The sequence below is a fragment of the Argentina silus genome (genome assembly GCF_951799395.1).
Source record: "Argentina silus genome assembly, chromosome: 1".
Lineage (NCBI taxonomy): Eukaryota > Metazoa > Chordata > Actinopteri > Argentiniformes > Argentinidae > Argentina > Argentina silus.
Genome location: NC_139655.1, coordinates 31,683,005 through 31,707,107, shown reverse-complemented (window position 1 = coordinate 31,707,107; position 24,103 = coordinate 31,683,005). Strand labels below are relative to the sequence as shown.

Below are 24,103 nucleotides of genomic sequence, written 5' to 3'. Positions count from 1 at the left end.
AGCACCATAAGACAACATGGCACCCTCTCAAACCATACTTGTGTTGAAACAAGTTAAAAAGTATTTTCACAATGTGCATAGGAGGATTGCAATGATATAAGCAAATTTAAAGTAAAAAGTTGCAATATCTGTTGGTAACTGTCTGTGGGGAGGCACATGCAGTGCCACCTTGAGGATAGGCTTTGAATTACATATTGATAATGTGGTCAAATATTTCTCCAGTCCTTTGAAATGAATGCTTTTCTTTATTAAAGTAACATATAGCTTCCTGAAACTGTTGTTCTGGTGCCTGAAAACGCCTAGGCTTTTCTGGCTCAATTCCACAGTATGTAATTGATTCCTATGTTAATTCCAAAATCACAGGAAATATTATCCTTGCATTAAGATTTGAGCTAATTTTAAGAGTCATAGCAAAGTGTCTGAATACTTATGTAAATAAAGTATTTCGATATTTAAATTCTAAGACATTTGCAGAAATGTCTAAACATGTTTAGGCTTTGTCATTATGGGGTATTGTGTGTGGATTGATGGCGAAACATTTTTAATTTAATTTTAAATTGACTCTAACACAACAAAATGTGGAAAAAGTGAAGGGGTCTGAATACTTTTTGAAGCCACTGTATATGACATCTAATGGGCAAAGACTGCAACATACTCTGGTTAATTAATCTCAAGCCCTTATTTTAGTTGCAAATGGGATAAATTGTTACCTGGGCCCAGTATTTCAAAATGTTTAATCTAGAACAGAATGATCCAGATTATTTTTTGCGATTCAGAATCAGATCTATCTGTCAGATCATTAATTAGGGGGAAATCAGTCAGCTCGATCTGATCCTGGATAGCAAAACAACATCTGGATCATTATGATACAGTTTAACATTTTTGAAATATTGGGCCCAGGGCAGTGGTTTGTACTCGGGCCGTTATGAAACTTGTAGCCCGAGGAAGTTACAACAATTTACTCAGTGACATTGCAATTGGCTCAGAGGGGCGATTGCTGTGTTAGCTTGGCATTTATTTATTTATTTATTTATTTGTACGAAGACTCCCCTTTTAAAGGTGCTGTGTACTTTCAAGGTACTTAACTAAATAGCTACTTTTTTGGGGCACAAATAAAAAGTAAACTGAAGTTAGTAGTGACTATTTAAAGAACACTGAACCATGGATTACAGTTTCTCCTCGCCCATAGACTATTTAAGGTAAAGAAGAATCTGACTATGTTCACTATCCCTTTAATGTGAAGTGTTACCAACATTTGTGTTGACTGTCAAACTTGAAAATACCCAGCTAAAAGAAAACACAGACAACAATATATATTTGTATTGATCACAACCAAGTAGTTTAACTGAAGTTTTAGGGCAAAAGATAGGAAGGGTTGTTCATAAAAGTTACTGTCAGTTTTCATATGACAATGGACTTCATTCCAATGCATTTTCCAATTCATAAACCTGTATCTTTTATCCTTTGCATTAGTGCCACTAGCCTCTTCCCATTTTGCTCAATTTACATTCCCAATGTAAATGTTCCAAATTTGTACTTGTTTACACATGGAAATTATTTCATATTTGACATTGGGTATGAACAGAGCAATGTGTATGATCATAACATTTACATTATAGGTCCTGTTAAAAACAAAAAACAAAAACTCAGCGTCAAGCACCACGTTCTTCATCTCGTTCCCAGACACTTACGCCCAAATGCGCGAAACGTCTAGTTGACCAACACGTCAAACTTGGCCTTCATTAAGCCATTAGTGTTGAAAACAAACAGAGCATAGCCATTGGCTTTACTTCGCATCAATCATCACCCACAGCACTTCCCCCAGTGCTTGCACGCCACACGTTTCTAATTCTGAGCTATGCATCGCAGCCGTGATTCTCTGAAATCAAATAATAACAAATACTTTACTCAATAAATTCACTCCTCTAAGGCCAGGTTTGAGTCGTTGTTATTCCAGGCTTATATGCGCTGTGCACAATATCCTGGGGACAAGGCCCCCAAATAACACATTTCTAAGTCAACCTATCAACATAGGTTGTTTTTTTTTACAAATATACTGTAGGCAGTTAACGCTCTCATACATGTGTAATAAACAGATCCAGACTTCGAATACACACCGTCATTTAGCTTTTGAGCCACCATATTATTTGACATGATAGCCTACACATTACTGAACACCCGGAGTTGCGTATAGGCAACTTCAGAATTTCAAGTGACTAGAAATTCGCCAAAAATAAATATTGTTCTTAAAAAAATGTACTCGGACATCTTATGAGCATTTTTCATCCATTGGATTTCTGAAACTCACCTTTTTTCATTACTTACGAGACACTTTCAGAGTAGCAGAATTTCGGTGTTTACAGGCTCGTGTTTTCCACCATTTTCGGCGAAAACTTAGTGAAATTACAACAATCGGCCACCAGAAGCACATGGTCTCACCATCATCAAACCATGTGCTTCATCTAAATCAGTATGAATGTGGTCTTGAGAAATGCCAGCACAGTACAGCTCAGGCTTTGTAGTGTGATTAGGGTATGACAATTAACTTACTCACTCAATATTATAATATAATTTGATTTCAAATTAATCAATGGGAGGCAATTTCAATCATTAAATAACGATCCATAATTAACCATTATTGTCTATTTGTTGTCAATGTATACACTATTACTTAATAATAGTATAGGTATGTAGTTCATTCACTCTTAATCCTCTTTATTAATTTTGAACAGGTCACATTTTCCCAAGATTTTTGGCTTCTTATCATCTTAAGTTCAGTTTTAAATAACATGAAAGAAATACCTGAAATAATAATGTTTCAACATCGTACAAGAACACTATAAAGATGTATAGACTTGACACTCTCCACAAATAACTGACTTCCTTACTTCAAATAATTATATTTTAATTTATCATACAGATATCATTGTCACTGAGGGCTATTTGCAGTTGAAATTGTCGCACAGAGCACCTTTAAATGAGATCTTGGTGAACCTAAACCATCATGAGTTAGATTGTCAGTTGTACTAGCAAAGGCTTTTGCATAATGTCAAGTTGGTTTTATTGGTTACTTGCATATTAGGCTAATTCAGCATTATTAGGCACACCGTTTGAATGCCATTGTTAGGATTTAGCAAGCCAAAAGGCTGCCATCATGAACTTCAATTAGTAACCTCACTTACTTTTGTGGAAAGGCTTTGGTTAAAGCCAGTAATAACTCAGTGATTATATAGACACACACACACACAATACATCCCTGTTCCTTATTAAGATCGTAACCAAATCGTAACCATGGTTGCATTTCATAGAACAGGATCAACACGTTCGACAGCCAGCTTTCACAAACATTCAGAGATAACCCTAGGTAACAAGAAAGCATAGGTTGAGAATGGGTTACTGAGAATATAGACTCATACAATGCCCAATCCAAGGTAGGTCTTTCCATAAAAACAAGGAAATATGTTGTTAGTGTATTTAGGAAAATTAGCTGGCAAACTCATGCTATATGAAATTACACTCAAAGTACCTGGATGTGCATGGCATTATAGAAGGCAAAAATGTTATGTCAGCATTTGCAACACATTGCATTGTTTTTGCTTAGAGTACATATGGTAGTTATATTTTAGGTCTCCAACCATTAATAAATTGCATGAGTTTCTTCACTTGGAGTTTGCTTAACTTAAAATCCTCAGACAAAATCTCTTCTGAAAGCTGCAGGAGTAGATTACCATCAATTTTCTCTGTGACAAATAAAGACACAATGTCATCAGATAGGCCGATGAATCGTAAAGACTTTGACACCTCTTCGATAGAGAGTCCAGAGAGATTGATGGGAGGTTGCCATGATACTCCTGGGGCAGGGAGAGGATGGTGGGAGGAGAGGGGGTACGAGATGGAGAATATGTCTGTCATGCCCTGACCATGTTGGCCGAGTGGGCACTTCAGAGTTTCCTGCGCTGTACCATCAACTGCCACTATCCCCAAATCTGTACCGCTAGTTATCTCACATGATTTTGGTGTCCTCGGTGGCAAGATGGGACATGACAAGCTTTGTTTAGTGTTACATTCTTCAATAGACTTGTCTCTGTACATTTCAAGGGTGTAACTCGACGATTTGGTGCAAAACTGACTAGCGTATGAGGCCTTGTGTGACTTGATGGTGCTTCCATCTGTGTGCTCTCTTCCATCGAAGTCAAAAAGGCTGGAAGTGCAAGCTTTAGGGGTGCCTGGTGATCTTTTTCTGGGATAGCTGTAGTAACTTCGACAATGGATAGGCAAGAACTCCTCCATGCCTTGGGAATCTCCTCCACTTAAGTCGTTGGGCCATGACAACCTGGAGGATAAGCCATCAAATGGTGGGCTTACACAAGACGCTGTTGGGCTCTCCTCTTCGGCACTGGCTTTAACCCAGCTACAGGGGTGGCACACATGCTTCTGCTCCTCCGGCTCTGCCACCTCATTCTCATCGCCCCCACTGGAGGCAGCAAAAGAGAAGACTGAGTTAGTGAAAAGCATTTGGTACAAGTTGGGTTTCAATTGCTGTTAAAAAATACACAAGATACAATTGATGCACGTTAGAGGCATTGTAAGAGGTAGAGTTTAAGGAGGATTTCTCCATCTTTCGTTCATTTTTTAACCTACTTTCACACTTACGCTAGAAAATAGACTTAAAGGGATAGTTCAGGTTTTTCAATGTTAGACCTCATTTTTCACTTAGTTGTAGGTGTACAAGCGTGCACTTATATTATTCAAACTGCCCTTGGTTTGGAACTCACTTTTTATAACATCTGTGCACTGGAGTGTGCAACTTTGTGTGCTCACATTCGCAGAATAACACTTCAATTGAAGTAGCGAGTTCATTCTATTCAAAGTAGCGAGTTCATTCTATTCAAAGGCACAATGACCGATAATTCTAAACTTAGGATTCATCCTTCAGTCCTTACATGTTGTGGAGGCCTGACGAGTAGTAGGAGAGGGTGGGGCTTGGAGAGCGAGTTTCTTGCTGCCGAGGCTTAGGAACAGTGGGTGCTGTGTACATCTGCTTAGGAACAGTGGGTGCTGTGTACATCTGCTTGGAACTTCGTGGAGGGATGGGAGGGGCATTCAGAAGACGGCATTCTTCTTTCACCTGGAAAGAGAACATTCTGCTTGTAAAATCTGTAGGTCTGATATCATCCCAAATTTACCCAGTCTGAGACAAATTGCTGAATTTGTTCATCAGATAAGATATTCAGCCAGATAGTCAATGCCAAAAAAAGTATATGTCTTAAACTAAATGTTAAAACAATGTTATATGGTGATATATCAAATCTTTTCTTAAAAAGACAAATCCCCATTTGATAGACCTATGAAGGCTTTTAGCTTTCATGTATATTCTATAGAACGGGTAAGGAACTTCCAAAACAAAGTAATACTGAAATCAGCGTTTTAGCTGTATTTTTTTTTTACATTTTGACATGAATAAACGCAAGTCGGGTTTTGATAATACAATCCAGTGCCACGCTGTTAAAACATCCTGGTGAGAACCCCGAGTTCTGTTTGCCTACCGTATCCCCACCAGACTAATCTCTGGTGCCAGACTTCCAGCTAGACTTGACTGAAACATTTTATTGATGCCTCATTCTAAACTCTGTTATCATTTAGTCCTAATCATGCTCTTGACACATTCCTTAAATTTCTCATTGAAACAAAAGGCAGGTTTGCTTGTTATCTTATTTCGAAAGCGCATTGCTCACAGCAGTGAGGATTCTCTCTCGTCTAAATGAGCTGCGTGCAGCTTCTGGCTGAGATGCAAAGATAAAATTGCAGCACTTTGTAGCGCACAGAAAATAAGATTATGACTAAGATTGATTAAAATGATAAACGAAAAGTGAATCTATTGAGAAAATGGCAAGACATTTTTTTTGTTTGACAAAACATAGGCAGAGAGTCTATTCGTCTCACAGATTCTCGAGCCAGGAACGTTTTAAGCATTGTCAAACAATGTCACAGACAAAACTAGGTTGTCAAAAGGAAGCATACCATTCTTGGCAAATGTTAATGTTCAGATTCGTACCGATTCAAGGGAAAACAACAGATTAAATGTGGACAAGGCAGAGATATGGCCCGATAAGGGGGGCTTGTATATCACGGTTGTCATATCATACACATTTATATCGATTTTTGATTTGTATAAATTAAAAGTTACACCCCTGTGTGCAAGTAACCATTATCATCATTCATTTCTACTCACAGCTTCAGACTTTGGAGGGACAGGGGGTGGAGGTAGACAGATTTCTGAGGTCATTGGACTCATAATACCGGAGGCTGGGTATTGTGGAACAGCTGTGGTGCCTGTAGCGTTGTTGGAGTCTCGCAAGTCCTCGCTCAAAGAATGTTCAGGGACACGACCTCGCATTTGGTCCAACCACAGCTCCTCATAAGGAACGTCCGACTTCAGGAGGACAGATTGGCTCATGTTCTGCAACAGCTCAGGGAAAAGGTATTCTGTGTCAACAGAGTCAGACAGTGCACCATCTGGTGGCAGAAGCGCCCAGTCTCCGCAAAGGGTCATGCAGCCCTGCAAGTTGACCTCACTATTACCGTGTAGGTTGTTGCCGTAAACGCATACAGAGAGTCTGTGAAAGGACTGGGTGAGCTCCTCCCGGGCATAGGTGAGAGAGCTGGGCACATGCATGTGGACAGGGCAGCAGCTGGTACTGCCACTGCCCCCACTGCCCCCACTGCCACTACTGCTGCTTTTCATAGGACTCTTCCCATCGTCATTCCAGTCAGTCCTTACATCCCGCACAGCACGGGAATAGTCATCAATGTCAAACTGTTCCTGACAGAATGTGAACCAACGATGCACCATAGTGTCCAGCCACAGTTCGCTGTGTAGCAGCCCCTCGGGGATAATAAACTTGGGCGTGGCCATGTGAAGGGGAAAGTGGATGGGAATGATCTTGTTGCTGCGCATAACGCAGCAAACCACCACAGTCTTTGTCTGAATGTTGACAAATTTGTAGCGGTGCCCCTCTCGGATGAGATGGAGGTCGTGTTGGTTGCGGGGCGGGCTGTTGGGCACGGTGACATTTACTGGCAGACGGGTCTTCTCAACGATGTTGCGGATGGTGTGCTCTCCCTCTTGCATCTGGAGCTCCAAAGGACTACAGGTGCTGAACCTGCCTTTGCACTGGAATGGTAGGCTGATGCTCTCATTGGTGCGGTGGTTCATGCAGATCAAGCAGGGCATCTTGCCTCGACCAATCTTGCTAATGGAGTTCAGCTTCCCAATCTTCTTGAATATGGTGTTTAATCTGGACTTCTCTTTGGAGGTTTTAGCATATAGAATCTCGGCCTGGCCCATAAGTGTGAGTTCATCCCCTGTGCTCAACGTGATGTTGTACACCTCTGTGTCCTCATTGCATTCACCCGAAGCCATCTGTGAAATAAGGACATGTTAGATCAGCTCATGCCTTTATGAAAAAAATATTATTTTAGGTATATACTGATAAAGGCGGTGTATGCATGTCGGTGGTTTAGTGGCAACTCCCCACAAAATTATAATAATAATAATATCCACCGATACCAATTTTTTCTGACCAAGTACTGAGTACTCAGTTTGGGTACTTGCCAATAACAACCAATTAAATTGACGGAGGGGAGTGATGAAAATTCCCAACAAGATGGCGGCTTCTTTAGTGGAAAACGAGGATGTCATCTACTTCAGTTGGCCAGTGTTTAAAAGGTTCATACTACCATCGCAACAGTGGGCTACCTCAAGGCCGCTGCTGCAGCAGACAAAAGTTGTGAGGACGTGTGAAGTGTTGTCAAAAGCCACCACAAGGTGGTGACAAGAGCTGTGAAGGTTGTTTAAAAAGATCCATCCTTCTAATCACTCAAATAAAAATGAGAGAGAATGGTTGGTGATGGTTTGCCTTATCAGCTTGCTTCATCAGATATATTGTCAAAATCAAGTTTATTATAGCAGCTCATGAATAACTGAGATGAAGAGTAAATATCATGTTATTTTAACGAGGACCAAGCAATGGGACCAACTCCTATCTACTATCATACAGTCATCACACATTCTCTCACAGAGCAGAGAAGCTGGGGAATGTTTCAGCTCAATCTGACATGAATAAGCAGAGGTCTGCGTTAATAATGCAACATATTGATTACAGAATTAAGTTAGGGATTTTCATGCGAGACAGGAGTAAGGATTTTGGGATTCAGTGGGATGGATACAAAAGTAGCCTACAGTTGCTACAGATCATGAATGTCACAACAAGAACTGTCCGAGGCTACAGCAATGATATGAAACCTATATGAAAGTTATTCATTTGTAGCCAACTATGACACATGATATGACGGACAGGGATGAAAAAGAACAGTCAAATACAGACAGTAGGCAACTACAAATGACTTGTGGGATACGGGCAGTAAAACAGTGAACATATAATTTGTTTGCAGATTAACAGTTGTCAGTTTTATATCTTTGGCTATAGCCTACAGAATAATATAAATAAAAGCATGTCAACAGGACAGCTTACTTTCACTGATGACAGTATATGAGAAGGGCTGATCTACTGTACTCTCCCTCACTGTCCCTCATTCTAGCCACACCTGACTACTCCCATTATCCCTTGATGCCTTTGTCAGGTTTGTTCTCATCATTGCACATGGCATGTCAACCTTTTTTGCTTGAAATGAGAGCTTTCATGAATCAATATACACATTGATACACATATGGTATATATTCACATATATTCCATGTCTGACATCATCTTATGAAGTGTCCATGAAGACATGATTTGTTCTAAATTAAGGTTTATCCAAGCACATCATTTCGAATTTCTCAGACTAGACAATTATTAGTCCTTTTCCAAATTGAAACAACAACTCATAAGATACTTGTCACATAATTCATCCTGGCTGCCATTATTGTTAATTCAGAATGAATTATTACAACGTTTAAGTAATGATTCAAATGTACTTTTTACCTTCACTGTCTTGTAATGGTAACAGATTACATTTCCAAGTAATATACCCAACAATTGCCAGCGTCCCACTACAATAATACTGCAACCTCAACTGCCACCCCCCATCAGGAAAGACTGCAAGGGAAAGTTTAGTTGTCATTATCATAACTTATGTTGCTAGTTCTAAAAACTTCACAGGGGTACGAGGGAGACAGAAGAACAATCAGTTTGCCTCCTTCCAGTGCTGTACACGGGCATTCAAGTCAACACAAAATGGTAAATAAATTATTTTCTCATCATTAGAACCAAACTTGATGCGAGACATTGTTTGTTTTTTAACTGCAACCCAACCTGCTGATTTACACAAAGCTCAAAATCCACATATATATCCATATAGATTTTTTGGTGTTTTACCCACAGGGTAACCTTCAGCATTAGCGTTCGACATTATCGCTCAGATTTGTAGGGAAAATGTGGCATGCAGAATACCAGACAGGATACCAGAATAACAGGCAGTTCAAATCAACATTATTTGGCCGTTGGAAATTTTGGGATAAGAAAACACCACTGCAAAGTTCTGAACTTGAAAATCCTTGTGATAACTGTACTACTAACAAATAGAAACAGACCTTTACATTGAACGTTATCTCTTCCATGACATAAACACGTTCAGGAAATGCTTTGGCCACCTCCTCCACGCTATTGAAGTACTGCACAGGCTCCTTTACATCTCTGTCCTGCTCCAGCAGCTTAAACTGACCTAAAGGAGAAGAAGACAGGAGAACTTGGTAGCATGTTACAGGCTAGAGCTCTTACGTTTGCATTATTAGCTTGATGCCTCAAGAGGAAACATTTCTGAAATATTTAAATTTGAGTACAGTAAATCCCTGACTATCATTACTTTCTGAAAACCTTTGGTCCTCTGCATTAGCCAGAGCCTAGCCAACCCAATTGCAACCTCACTTTTCCAGTGTAGAGCATTTCTATTAAACATTTGGTGCTAAATTGTTGGTGCGCTTACTAAATACACTTCATACTATCATGTTGTGAGGTCAGAGCTTTGATGAGTCAGTGAGATACCATCAGCCTGGTCAGTGGATTGGCGCAGGCGCAGAATCATTGATGTAAAATGGACTTGTCAGTTTGATCATTGATTCTTGTGTGAGGCTTTTAATCAGTGTAGAACAGACACAGTTATGGTCCACTGATCTTGTACCCTGAACAAGGTGTACTGCAGTGCCCTCCGTAAGTATTGGAAAGAGGAAGCATTTTGTTTTCTTTTAGCTCTACACTCCCAACAGTTCGGATTTGAAATCAAACGATTACTATGAGGTTGAAGTAGAGATTCTCAGCTTTTATTCAATGTTTTTATTTTTTAGATTAGTTTCACCATTTATAATTTACAACCCTTTTTATACATAGTCTCCCTATTTCAGGGCACACAAACTATTTCTTTTGGTACCCTGAAATGAGTTAGGTGTGAATGTGTCAGAGACTACCATCCTGCAAGGTGCAAAGGTGCAAACCACTAGTTATCCTCAAAAAGGATAGACAGGTTACAGTTTGTTAAAAAGTCCCTAAAAAGCCTGCAGAGGCCTAGAAAATAGACACATCATCATGTATCAGAGTGATTGCAAGAGGAAAGTTTGGAGAAAAAAGGATCTGCCCAAGATTTACAGCATACCACCTCATCTGTGAAAGTTTGGGCATGTATAGCTGCTACAAGAACTGTCTAACTTGTCTTAATTGCTGATAGCAGCAGCAGAATGTATTCTGAAATGTACAGAAACATGCAAAAGTACAACCAAACGCCTCCAAATTGATGGGATGGTGCTTCATCATACAGTAAGATAATCACCCCAAACATACTGCCATAGCAACTAGGGTTTTTTTTCAGGGTCAAAAAAGCAGAAAGTTCTTGACTGGCCAAGTCAATCTTCAGATTTAAATCCAATTGAACATGCATTTAATTTCCTGATAAGATTTGAGGTGAAGAAAACCTAAAAACTTGACATGTTGTTGCCTTTAAGTAATTGAGATATTGAAATGCATTCATCAGGATTTCTCCAAACTGATCTGCACAGCCTACTGGACAACTTTCAAAAAATATTTAGATGAGAACACAGTAGCCTACAATGTTTATGTGATCAAGTGCATACGTTCCCTTGAATCAGCTTGTTATGAAGATTGAACAGAAAACCAGAATGTGTTAATATCATATATAATTGACCTCTTGCTTAGAAGGAGCTAGCTGTCAACCAAGAGGTAGCAGGTGCCAGTTAAACATTTGGGAACAAGCTGCTTAATCATGGAAATAGGTAGATTATTTTTGAAGGAACAGATTGATCATTTGAAGAAAAGGTAAACTAAGGGAACAAAATTGCATTTAATGGGAATGGTTTAGTTTTGACGTCATCATTTCTCGACTATGACATCTCTGTGGCTCCGTACTTCACCTTCATAATGCACTGGGATCTCTATTTTGGGCCCTATGACATAATGGCCCTCCTCCAGACTGTGTGCAGTGATTGTAGTCCATTGCCGACAGGAATGAATCAAGAGGTAGTCATTGTCTCGCAGGCCTTCTACCAACTCACCTGAAGAAGAAAAAAGAGACACTGCTAGTTAAAATGTGTTAGTGGTTTGAAATCAAAAAGTCATATCAAGAAAAGATAGTGTCAAAAAAAGTGTCAACCCTAATAAATAGGAGAGCATTCTCAATCACAATCATTTAAACCTGTGTTTTAAATGCTATCAGTGGTCATATTTCAATATCATGTCATATTATTCTAGATATTGTGTACATACTTATTGTTTGCCACGGAATTGCAACTTCTAAAACTAACGTTAGCTATAGAGCCTATCCACTGCTACAGACCTATCTATTTTAAGATGTGAATGAATTAGATCATTATGCCAGGTCTAAGGTTAGGCAATATGCGTATTGTCCCTGCCCTCTTAGGCTAAATTGAATATTTGTCGTAAACATATTAGATACCTAATCTTTAGATCTAGCGATAGGAGTGGCTAGGGGGCTCATTTGTACTTCAGCACTACCAGCTAAGAGTGAGATTTAAGACCGTTTGGTAACTAATGCGTCAGTCTATTCTGCATTGATAAGGTAGATAGTACTACTAGTAGCTGTTTGGCTAGATAACTTTCACTAGCATGCCACTATCTAGCTAACTCGGTAGATAGCTAGCTAGCTAATAACATTACTTGGCATTAGCTTACAATCGAACCATGTCTTTAGCTAGCCAATGTCAACACTCATAGCCTAGCTAGCCAACGTCAGATAGATGTAGGCTAATTAGCTAGCTAGTTAACTGTAAGCTTTAGCTATGTTTTCAGTGAACCGACCAAAGTCAGAACTGACAGTTAGCTAGCTAGTGCTAGCGCTAGTCCCCAGAACTGTCTGGCAGAGTTGATTTAACAGTTCGAAAATGTGTCTTACCACTGTCCAACTTCACAATCTGCGGCAATCTATATACACTGACAAGTCGATCTAAGGGTAAAGACGTCGTGCTCCATGTTACATCTTTCAAATTGTTGTACAACATTGACCCAAGGTCCATGTTTGCTTGAAGACGCACGTTCACAACGCGCAAGCACTCTCCGTGGCTAGCTAGCTAGCTAGCTGTCAGGCATTTTAATAGCATGTTACCTAAGCTTTTATTTCTGTTCTGTTTTGTTTACTTTATGGTTTTCCATGTTAGCTCTCTAGCTAGCTTCCTATTAACTTCCCAGTTTACAGGAAATGCCATGTATATTCCAACCATAGATATCAGACGTCTACCTCCCAAGGGATTGTAGGAAAGCCCGTTTCCGGCCAAAATACAAATAAATAAATAAATAAAAACTCTTTCAGTTAGAGTCCATATGTTAAGCTAAAAATGTGTTCGATTTTGAAAGTGAGCATGAAAATTGGCATCCTTGAATAATTTTCTGTGCTGAAGATAACCTGATATGGTGCCATTTTAGCCCAGCCTTATGGGACCGAGTAGCACCACCTAGATGTTAAACCCCATAGTCTTTGAATGGCCTTTGACAAACAATAGAATATGTATAGCTCGAGCTCTGCTCTTCAACCACATAAACTGGAAAAACTTAATTTTCTTGAATACAGTTTATTGCATTTACACTTGATCAGCTATAAACATTTAAAGGTTGGATTGGTTTAACCTTGTCCCCTGGCTACTGCACGCACACACCACATAAGCCTGGAATAACAACGACTCAAGACAAAGGACATGTTTTTTGTATAAAGAAGAGGTGTAAGGGCTTGCTTTCCCCCCATACAAGTGTATTGTGTATTTCAACATATTTGGTTTATTGAAATACATACTTCAGTTGCCTACAACAAGTTATCCAAATGCTTCCTGTTGATAACTCACAACTTGACAGCTGTATGTTGGCTTCTGTCCATGTTGCTGGTTGGTTGCATGAAAACATGACTGCCAGACCTCCGTACCTTCACCCTGTGTGATCTAGACCATTTTCTAGACTGGGTACCGATATTTCTGCTTTAGCCAACTCCTTTGTTGTTTAACACAGTAGAAAGTAGGAAGTAGGAAACTTGTTTTGGTCCCACCGCAGTTTTTAGTTTCCTAAATGGACCTCTCCTGGGGGTACTGATCTTTTCAGCTTTTTTGTCAGCTATGTGTAATTTTTGTTGTAATTCCATCCCTATACCTGTTCCTAAAGCATTCAAGTCTGCCAATAAACACAACTTCTCCAGGTTAACGGCCTCTCTTATATCCCTCAGACCCATTTCAAAGCACTGTCACTGTAACTTTTTCATTTGCAAAATCAACAAAGCCAATACCGTAAAATACCACATTTAAAAACCTAAAACCTAGGGGCCTTATTCACTAGAATATGGTATCAGTTACAGTACATCCCACTTCCTGCCTACGTCCGTGGGGGAAATGAGTCAGTTTAAGAAGAGATGTGTTTCATCTGTTCTCTTTTTCATCACTGAAGTTCAGTGCATCGTTTCTGTTTTTTGTACAATGTCATTTGTGGACACACTCCGACAGTGGGATGAGGCAGGGGCCTGTTTCGACCGGGGTGACTCCATGGCTGCCCTAAGAATTTTTCTGGACATCACAGACTGTAACTCCAAAATTTATTTCAATATTGGCTGCCTCCATCTGATTAATAGGGAGCTGGATTCTGCTGAGAAGGTATGATCATCAATACCAAATGTCTAAAATGTATTGTTCACATTTTGCATCACTCAAGAGTCAAGCCTCATTCCTAATGTATCTAAATAAATCACAATTGTACTGTTAATTTTAAAAAAAACAAACACTGAAATGGCATGTTATTTTCCGACTTAAAAAATGCAAGTCACAGAAGAAGGGGAAGTAAGAGTACACAATACTTGTGGTACATTTCTTTTGGAGGAAGTTACTTAGTTTTCTGAAATCACTCAGGCTTTTGACTGCAGCATCTCCAAAGATGAGCATTTGGCTGTTGCCTTCTTTCAAAGAGGAATGACATTCTACAAAAAAGAGAGGCAAGACAAATTCATCATAACAGAAATTGCTTATTATGATTATGATTGCTAACATGCATCCCATACTTTGAGATGGTGTATTACATTATTCCATATCAGTGTATCTAAATTTGTCTTTGACCTATAGCCGAATTATATGATGTGCTTTTCTGCACTTTGTTTTTAGGTTTGAGGAGTCTTTTGCTGATTTCCAGCGTGCCTTTCGGGAGTTGAGAGGGAACCAGCTCATTGACTACAATCCTCTTGGGCTAAGATACAAATTGTATGCTTGTGAGGTGAGAGCACTTCAAGGTGTGAAGAAAGTCTTGCCAATGTTACAAATGTAAGGCCATGGGTTATGACAAGGTCTAATGATGGTGATGCAGCAGACAATGTGACATCAGTTTCAAACTTTAATGGTGTGACAGCATAACTTGTAAGGGGGAAGAGAGGGATGATGACACCTCCACACACTACATATTACTTGGGTTATTTGTAAATATCATATTAAAGCACCCTTTTATCAATATCGTGACAAATATTCGGACTGACATTACACTCCAAGTTGCATACCCCTAGTATCACTAAGTCAGACTCTCCATTTAAAAGGCACACCCATCAAAAAGTGCTGATGGGAGGCGGTGCATCCAGTGAATTTCACTAGCGACATGTAGACTCTACCAACGAATAGATACTCACGGTGTGACGTTTGATAATGACACACATTAAAAAATGTATTGAAACATAAAAATAACAACAACAGCGAATGTCGAAAGTGGCCAACGGTAAGCTATTTGTAGTGAGGGTCAATGGGGAAACCTGACTTCCATACCCCAGTAGAGGGACGTGGCTTCAGATTTCTGGGATTTTAACGCTTCCGGCGTGAGAACCTATAGAGAGGAATGGAGGGGGGGATTTCAACAGATTTTTTATAGATAATTGAATGCACACCTACAAAATGTCGGCATCGAAAAAGTCTTCAGCTAACTAACTAATAGCATTGGCAGAGGGGTGGGTCATCCTGTGCAATTCAGGTGGAGTCTGCAGCAAAACGTTTCGAGGGGTGTGGACTTGCTAACAAACTCTGACGGCACTTTTTACTCCCTGCTCATAATCTAAATCGAGAGATGAGATTCTGGGATCCGAGATACATATCCCAGACACAGGCACATGCTCAGGCCAAGCTATGTTCTATGGAGGACATAAACAAGAAATGCAGCTGTTGATGTGACCAATTGGGATTGAAACCTGGACTGATGCGCGCCATAAAACAGACACAGGTTTCAGTGTGACCACAGAGGGCAGCACAACTACATGCTTCACCTTGAACATTTTACCATGTGATTTCTATGTAGATTACCAGTTAGATATTGAACCATAAATAAAGTGCATGGTCTGCATCAAGTATTTTATCCCCTCACAGGTTCTGCACAACATGGCCCTTGCCCATGCTCAGCTGGGCCAGTGGGAGAAAGCCCGGGACAACCTCCTGACAGCACTAAACCTCAGAACAGATGCCAAGCTCAGTAACATTGACAAGGCTCTTGAGTCCATACTGGTTAGTGACCCTTCTCTAAATGAAACCACATAGACTTTTACTATTGGTGAGTCATGAACATGACCCCCCCCCCCTCCCCCAAAAAAATAGTTTTACTCTGAACCTGAAATTTAAATACATTAATACATAAATTAGATAATCTAATCTACACATCTTACTGGACATTTTCAATGGGAAAGAAAAATGCTGTATGTGGTAGGGCTCTCTTAGAGTGTGTATGTGTGTCAGGGTTAGGGTTAGGGTTAAGAAAATGGAAAGAGAAAACGTAAAGTCTAGAATCAATACGAACTAAATTATTACACTGTTACCCTAACATCAACAAATTGAGGTCTCCAGACGTCACTATGGGTACTTTGGTTAGTAATGAGGGCCCGGGACTAGCGTTAATAAAACAAGAGCATTTCAATAGAAATAGCTTTTCTTTTCAAAAAGAGAGAGCGTTCCAAAAACCATCCTCTGTTTTGAAAAAACATTTTTATTGCATTTTTATGAATTTAAAAAGAGTATGTGCAAAAGAAGGAAAAATATGTATATAACCCTTCTGGGCCACTGTAGGGTTAAGGGGCCCTTTCCCACTGTGTTTGTTCGATCCATTTAATTAAAACCATGTTAAATTGGTTAGAATTTCAATTATATGAGAAAATGATACTGTATGTCTCACTACTTAACTGTATGTGTAACTACACTGTTCGTCCCACAGAAGCAGAAGCTTTTTGAGCCAGTCGCAGTCCCAGCAAAAGTGTTGTTTAAACCAAACAAGAACTATGTGGCTGAACTGGAAAAGAAGGATTATCTGGGCAAGGCCAAGGTGTCCCTTTCATCTCTAAACAAATACAATATAACATGTCTATTTTATACAGGAAAAATGGGATTAGGAACTTTTTTGCACGAAATAAGAAATGTTTCCTGTTTAATGTTGAGCATGGTTTTTGATCTGTCCTCAGGTTGTTGCCTCCATCATCCCCCGGGATGAGTTCTCTGGATTTGCTCCATTACAGCCACAGGTGTTGTATCATGGACCTTACAAAAACATACATTTAATTTGATGTGATATGTTTCAATAGTGCCATTGTGCAATCGTAACAACAAGTTCATGTCAACCTTTGCCATGACATTTTAAAGATAAGGAGAAATATTAATATATTCATATATTATAATACAATGTATTATTTTATATTTTCACATTGTAAATAGGTTGAAGATGTTCCTACTGGCCCAAAAAAGCCTGAAGTTCTAAGGTATAGTTAAAATGATACCAAGTACTCTTAAATTATCTTAGAAATGAGAATCAGGTAATGGCCATAAAAAACCAAGGCAGCAAAGTTGCTTGTTTGTGAGATCACTGTCGGTCAATGGCTTTTGAAAATTAAATTTCATCATTATTTGACTACACAGTTTTTATGTATGGTTCTCAGAATGAAGCCTGATATCTGTAACCCGCAGGACTCTGGAGGGTGAACCCCACACTGTCCGTTTCAAATTTAACCCTGAGACTCGTGGTGAGTTAGCTGTGGTGCCTGGCAACGTTGTCTTTGTGCTGCACAAAGGGGAGGACAACTGGGCGTCTGTCGTCTTCAATGGGAGGGTAAGTGATGCTGTTTTGTAAATACAATAAATTTGCTCTTTGAACAGAGAAATTGCAGGCTTGAATGTGACGCTTGGCTAATAACAAGAGGAAGGTTTGTGACTGCACAATGCATCTTTGTCTGTCAGGTAACACCAAATAAGATGTATTCCATCAGTCATCAGTAATCTTCCTCAGTTAAAAGTAAGAGTGTATAAATACCGAAATAGTATTGAAGCAGAGAAACGTAACATAAAAAAGTATTGATTAGTTACAACCATTATGATCATATAGGCTCTGTTATAACAAAGACATGACTTACTCAAATAGTGATGGTGTTTGTGTTATATGCACAGTGAATTTGATATTTACAGATATATCATTTTTAGAGGGGGCTTGTTCCTTACAATTACCTGGAGCGTTTGGAAATCACATTGCCATCTAAACAGGATCAGGTAAATGTTTACCCTTTATTAGTACTATTGTCTTCATCACAGTGGTAGCAGTTACATTAACATTATATTATTGTAATTCCAATGAAATAAGCAAGATTTAAATCAAACTACACACTGAAGTCTATTCTCTTGAATGAAGAAATGCTCAGCTTTCAAATCATACCAGTTAAATCATACAACCCCGATTACATTCATGAAACGCCTTCAGTTGAATGAAATGCACACATACAGTGCCTTCGGAAAGTATTGAGACCCTTTCACTTTTTCCACATTTTGTTGTATTATAGACTCAAAATGGATTAAATTAAAATAATTTGCCATCAATCCACACACAACACCCCAGAATAACAAAGTGAAAACACGTTTTTTGTAATTTCAGTACATTTATAAAAATTGACATACAGAAATACCTCATAAGTATTCAGACCCTTTGCTATGACACTCTTAAAATTAGCTAAAATGCAAAAATGTCATCAACAAATCACTCAATAAGTTGAATTGAGTCCATGTTAATGCAAGGATAATAGTTCATGTCATTTTGGAATTAATATCTTTGTTTTTATAGGGTCTCTGGTTTGCATAGGAATTAATTACACACTGTGTAGATTAGGATGTCACTATCAACTCAGCAAATTTCATAATTTTCTCTTGATCCTGACAAACTCCCCAGTCCCTGCCAGTGACAAACATAACCATAACTTAATGCAGCTACCACTATTCTTCACACAAGAGATGGTGCGGAAACTGCATTGTAGCTACCACTATTCTTCACACGAGAGATGGTGCAGAAACTGCATTGCATGTGCTGGATTTGCAACACATTTCTAGTCACTTTCTTTGCTCTATCACTTGAATTCATTGTTGCAAACACAATTATGGATATGAGAGAGATTATTTTCCATTAAGAGATTCTTTTTTGGCCACTATGTTATAGACCAATTTTGTAGAGTGACTGAGATGATGTTGTCCCATCGACTGTGCTTTTTCCTCTCCACTATTCAACTTTGTAGATTTTTGTAAGTCTCCCCAGGCCTCAGGGTCGCATTCCAGAGCAGTTTTCCATTTGCACAGTTTGCAATGACAACCTGATCCACACAATGTGTAATTGATTCCTATGCAAATCAGATACCCTATAAAAACAAATATATTAATTCCAAAATTACATTAACTATTATCCTTGTGTCATAGCAAAGGGTCTGAATACTTATGTCCATATGGTATTTCTGTATTTCAATTTTAATAAATTTACTGTAATTTAAAAGAATCTGTTTTTCGCTTTGTCAATCTAGGGTATTGTGTGTGGATTGATGGCAAATTCTTTTAATTTAATCCATTTTAAATTTAGTCAAAAACACAACAAAATGTGGAAAAAGTAAAGGTCTGAATACTTTCCAAAGGCACTGTACATGTAAGTGTAAGTCATTAAATCAAAGATAGGACTATGTTTGCATATTCAGGTCTTGAGGCTTTCATTCATTCACTGTCTGTTTTATATAGACGGTGCAATGTTGAGTAATTTGTCAGTTTTACTTTTTTGATACCTTATTTATAAACCAACTTTTGAGTCTGATGTATTGAGTATGTTTAAAACAGAACATTTTATTTGGAAACAAAAAATTACACATTTTACATTACCGTTGGTAAAGTATTTCAGAGTTGAGTTTGAGTGTTGTTATGGACTTGTTTGAAATATGGTGATTAAATATACGATCAATGCACGTATAAACTGTCTGAGGTGAGTATACTTTGAATACTAGTGCTACACAACTATACAATACAGTGAAACATGTTTCTACCTGTGGTCACTGTTTTCTTGTTACTTTTTCATGTAGGATAAGACAAGCAGGGATGACATCCCAGAAGCACCTAGACGACAAGCACCCAACAGACCTAAGAGAAAATCTGGTACATGTTTGTCATGACATCATTAAGGATCACTTATTTTCCTTTTTTGAATGTAATATCTCATTAAGACGGGGTCATTGATTTATTTCCTCAGTTGTTGGTATCATGAACATTACAAATGTTGGATATGTACATAGTTTATATGTACATAGTTTATATGTACATAGTTTCCTACATAGTAAATTAAACATAATGACGCCTTTAGCGTTGGTTCAACCAGGAAGACTGTCACCTCGTTAACTAATATCCCATGGGGTCAAAACATGAGTATTTCAATGACTTCAATAACCCTAACCCTAACCATGAGTATTTCAATGACTTTAATAACCCTAACCCTAAACATGAGTATTTCAATGACTTCAATAACCCTAACCCTAACCCTAAACATGAGTATTTCAATGACTTCAATAACCCTAACCCTAACTCTAAACATGAGTATTTTAATTACTTCAATAACCCTAACCCTAACTCTAAACATGAGTATTTCAATGAATTCAATAACCCTAACCCTAACTCTAAACATGAGTATTTCAATTACTTCAATAACCCTAACTCTAAACATGAGTATTTCAACCAGAAAATGAGTATTCTCTGGTTGAGGGGCGCTTAGTGGCGTAGCACACTAATGCGCTTACCACGTGATCGCAGGGTTCCTGGTTCAATTCCGACCCTCGACCTGTCTTGCATGTCATCCTTCCTGTCAATCTCTACTGTCTCTATCCCAATAAAGCAGAAATGCCCTAAAAAACATATTTAAAAAAATAAATAAAAAAAAGTCTCTGGTTGAATTTGAATTAAAATTATGAACACACAAATCACAAGCATTTCAAGTAAGGGACTGTCCGATAATTCTTTATAGGTAGTTTTAAATGAATTATCAATAGTCAGAAATGACAAGCTGAATTTCATTTGTCATATGTACAGTACTGGGATTCAAGAGAATGTATTACACAGAATTCTTACTTGCATGTAACTCTCTTAACTCACATCTTAACTGTCTGCATGTTTCCAATGTTTATATTACGTCAGACCAGCACTGTACTTAGATGTTTTCTTGCTTTTTTCTTTGGGGGGATAATTTGCAACAGATTTGGCCCCTGAAAATCAGAGCGTCAGTAGTACAGACACTGAGGTATGTATGTGTTATTATATTAAAAACATAATTTTACAACATGCAATATCCATTGCCAAGTAAAATGCTCAGTAAAACTTGCAAAAGTACAACAACAAATGTTTGAGTGTGTTTATTATTTCTCGTCTTCACATTTTAAACTAGATTGATGAGTCGGGGGACAATTCCCTGTGTATCGTGAAAGTGCACACCACATACACCATAGCAATCTGCACTACACCTGGACTCTCCTATACACACCTTCTGGAGAAGATCAGTAACAAACTAAACCTCCCAGTTGCAGCAGTCACCCTGAGGTAAGGCTTGGTTACAAGTTGTTGCCAAACGTTATGTCAATAGCTGTTTCAAAGCCGAGTTCTTGTGACTGTTTCTGTGACTTTCCTTCAAGCTTGAACCAACCAGATTCTGGTAAAATGGTGATTGACAACAACACAGTGATGGCCAACGTTTGGAGCAGTGTCAACAATGGCCGTCTAACATTGTGGTGTGAAATCCAGGAGGTAATGTGGAAGTATTTAAGAGTGCAATTCCCTTTTCTGTAATAAAATAGAGTAGTACTTTGAAAGTAGGTAACAGGCTTTGAAACAGCTATTGATGTTGACATAACGTTTGGCAACAACTTTTAACCAAGCCTTACCGAAAAGTGATTGCTGCAACAGGGGGGTTTAGTTTGTTACTGATCTTCTCAAGAAGGTAGAAGAGGGGACAAAGGGGCTCTTGAAAATGCCCCTGAAATTTTGAAGGGGTACAAAGAAATGATGCCCGCTTAAATATCTAGTGGTGAATTAGCTATTTGCTACATGATTTCAATGTTCTTACAATAACCTAATCAAATAATTGTGAGAGAATTATCCTACTGATTTCTTTATCTAGTGTATTTACCTGAGACAAGCAGGTAGACAGGTAGGGGTACAGGCGAGTGGAGCAGCAGCAAGGAATGCAGCAAGGGAGAGATGAAGGATAGGCTTTGTCAGTGCTACATCGGTAGCACTTGTGTGCAATTCAAAACCTTGACTCCCATTTGTTACCCTTGATTAGATGAATTACGTGTCTTTGTTACTAGATACAGAGCAAAGTCATGGATACTTTTTTTCTTACTAAAGGATATGCGTGAGCAGCTCCAAAGCCAGACTCACATGGTGGCTCTTTATTCCTATGAGTCTTCAAATCCAGAGGATCTTGATTTCCGTCAAGGAGATACCATCATAATTCTCTCCAAAGGTGAGATACCAATTTTTCTTACACATAAATGCTACAACCCATACCTTCATTGGTGGACTTAATTGGTCAATCAATAGCCGCTTTTCAACAGCAGTGCCATTGCGTGCCAAGGCTTACTAGTGGCCAATACTTACACTTGGCTATACATGTAATAAGGGCCACCATAAAGCAGAGCAAGCAAAAACAATGTGAACTGGAGCATTTACATTGCCCTCCATTTACAGTGTCACTGGAATTAGATAATGTAGGCTCCCCACACACTTACGGTGCCAAATTGCTTCCTCTTCCCAATACTTAAGTGTGTGGGGAGCCTATGTAACTGAGTTGAGATGGTAAAACTCAAATACCTCCACCTATGCTGTTGAATTGGTAGCTTTTCAATAGAGTAGCTGGTTTACATCGGGTATTTGAGGAGACGGTCACGTGTGTTGGCAAGTCAGAGGTCGCAAGTTCGAGACTCGGTCGGAGCAATAAGTTGATGTCTGTTTTACCTACATTATCTAATTTCAGTGATTCAATATAAATTAACTGAATATCTTATATATCTAATATCCTACCAAGATCCTGGACCTATTTCTAAACTTCCCTTTTCTTTTCAGTTAATGAAGACTGGTATGAAGGACAGTGCAACGGAAATATTGGTATATTCCCAGCTTCCTTTGTGGATACAGGGTCTATGAAAAAGAAATAATGTGGTCAAAGCAATAGATAGATAGCTCTAGATAGATAGATAGATAGATAGATAGCTCTATGGTCTCTATCTTGAAGGGATATACTGTAAATTATATAGAACACCAGATAATCCAACATCATATTGATCTGATGCAAATAATAAAAACATGAGAAAAGCCAGGACAGGTTAATTAAAACCTTGACAGCGCTTGGAGACTTGCACGTTGCATTTGACATGCCACTTCACTGAAGGCTTGCTGCTGGAGTGGTTTATGGTAAAGGCGCTTCAGCTTTCTTAAATGTGTTGCTATAGATATAATACTTCATCTATTCTAACATTCGCAGTGAATGTACTTAAATAAATACCATCTTTTTCAACTGAGACTCATTGTATTGTCATTTGTATTTATTCACAATTTGTACATACAAGGATTACAAGCAAGATGATTAAATGGTATGCACTGGACACATGGTGTAATGGTAAACTGTTGTTATCGAAACATTATACCTGATATTGAAAATACTAAAATGTGTCTCTAATCCATCTCCTGTGCTTACATTGTGTCTGCATTTCCAGTGAATAAATAATGTCCAAGCAGTGAATAAATAATGTGAAGAATAATAAAACAAGCAACTCTTTATCGCTTGACCTCTGAAGCAATACCAACATTTACATACTGTACCGACTGATTTGGTCAAAACATCTAAGCATGGATTTCTAATAATCTTGATTGAAGGAGGTACTTTTCAAAGAGAAGCTTAGAGGGATAGTTCAGTCTAAAATCAAAGGTCTGTGTTTAACCACATACAGTGCCCTGTGTAATTAGTAAGTAATGGAATAGTGAAGAAATGTTTCTTTTGCTCAAACACTCAAAGTTTGCATTTGAAATCAAACAATTACTATGGAGGTTAAATTAGAGATTCTTAGCTTTCATTTGATGGTATTTGTGTACATGTTGGTTTCACCATTCAGAAATTACACCACTTTTTATGCGTAGTCACAGGGTACCCGAAAGTAATGGAACAGATTTATCAAATGTCCAAATTAAGCACTGAAGTTTAGCATGTAATAACTGCCTGAAGTCTATGGCCCATTGACCCCACCAGTTGCTAGAAAGAGGTTAACTGATTGT

General features: G+C 38.6%; 2 protein-coding genes across 4 annotated transcripts; one reads left to right on the top strand and one right to left on the bottom strand.

The window, feature by feature from the left end:
• Positions 1–1,171: 1,171 nt before the first annotated feature.
• garem (GRB2 associated, regulator of MAPK1) lies at positions 1,172–12,702 on the bottom strand. 2 transcript variants are annotated; one of them, XM_083672970.1, is made up of 6 exons: positions 12,418–12,702; positions 11,420–11,560; positions 9,593–9,723; positions 6,233–7,423; positions 4,944–5,128; positions 1,172–4,474 (listed from the first exon to the last, which is right to left on the bottom strand). In XM_083672970.1, the coding sequence occupies exons 1-6, from the start codon at positions 12,536–12,538 to the stop codon at positions 3,616–3,618; spliced, it is 2,628 nt and encodes an 875-aa protein (XP_083529096.1). In that variant the 5' UTR covers positions 12,539–12,702; the 3' UTR covers positions 1,172–3,615. The 2 variants fall into 2 exon arrangements, with proteins under 2 accessions (XP_083529096.1, XP_083529097.1); XM_083672971.1 differs by having other exon boundaries at positions 9,599–9,723.
• A 1,002-nt stretch (positions 12,703–13,704) lies between these two features.
• ncf2 (neutrophil cytosolic factor 2) lies at positions 13,705–23,352 on the top strand. 2 transcript variants are annotated; one of them, XM_083668776.1, is made up of 15 exons: positions 13,779–14,149; positions 14,402–14,484; positions 14,651–14,759; positions 15,887–16,021; positions 16,722–16,829; positions 16,966–17,025; positions 17,216–17,259; positions 17,465–17,606; positions 17,975–18,040; positions 19,873–19,945; positions 21,034–21,077; positions 21,222–21,373; positions 21,466–21,577; positions 22,181–22,298; positions 22,898–23,352. In XM_083668776.1, the coding sequence occupies exons 1-15, from the start codon at positions 13,892–13,894 to the stop codon at positions 22,987–22,989; spliced, it is 1,596 nt and encodes a 531-aa protein (XP_083524902.1). In that variant the 5' UTR covers positions 13,779–13,891; the 3' UTR covers positions 22,990–23,352. The 2 variants fall into 2 exon arrangements, with proteins under 2 accessions (XP_083524903.1, XP_083524902.1); XM_083668777.1 differs by lacking the exons at positions 21,222–21,373; positions 21,466–21,577 and having other exon boundaries at positions 13,705–14,149.
• The last annotated feature ends 751 nt before the right edge of the window (positions 23,353–24,103 follow it).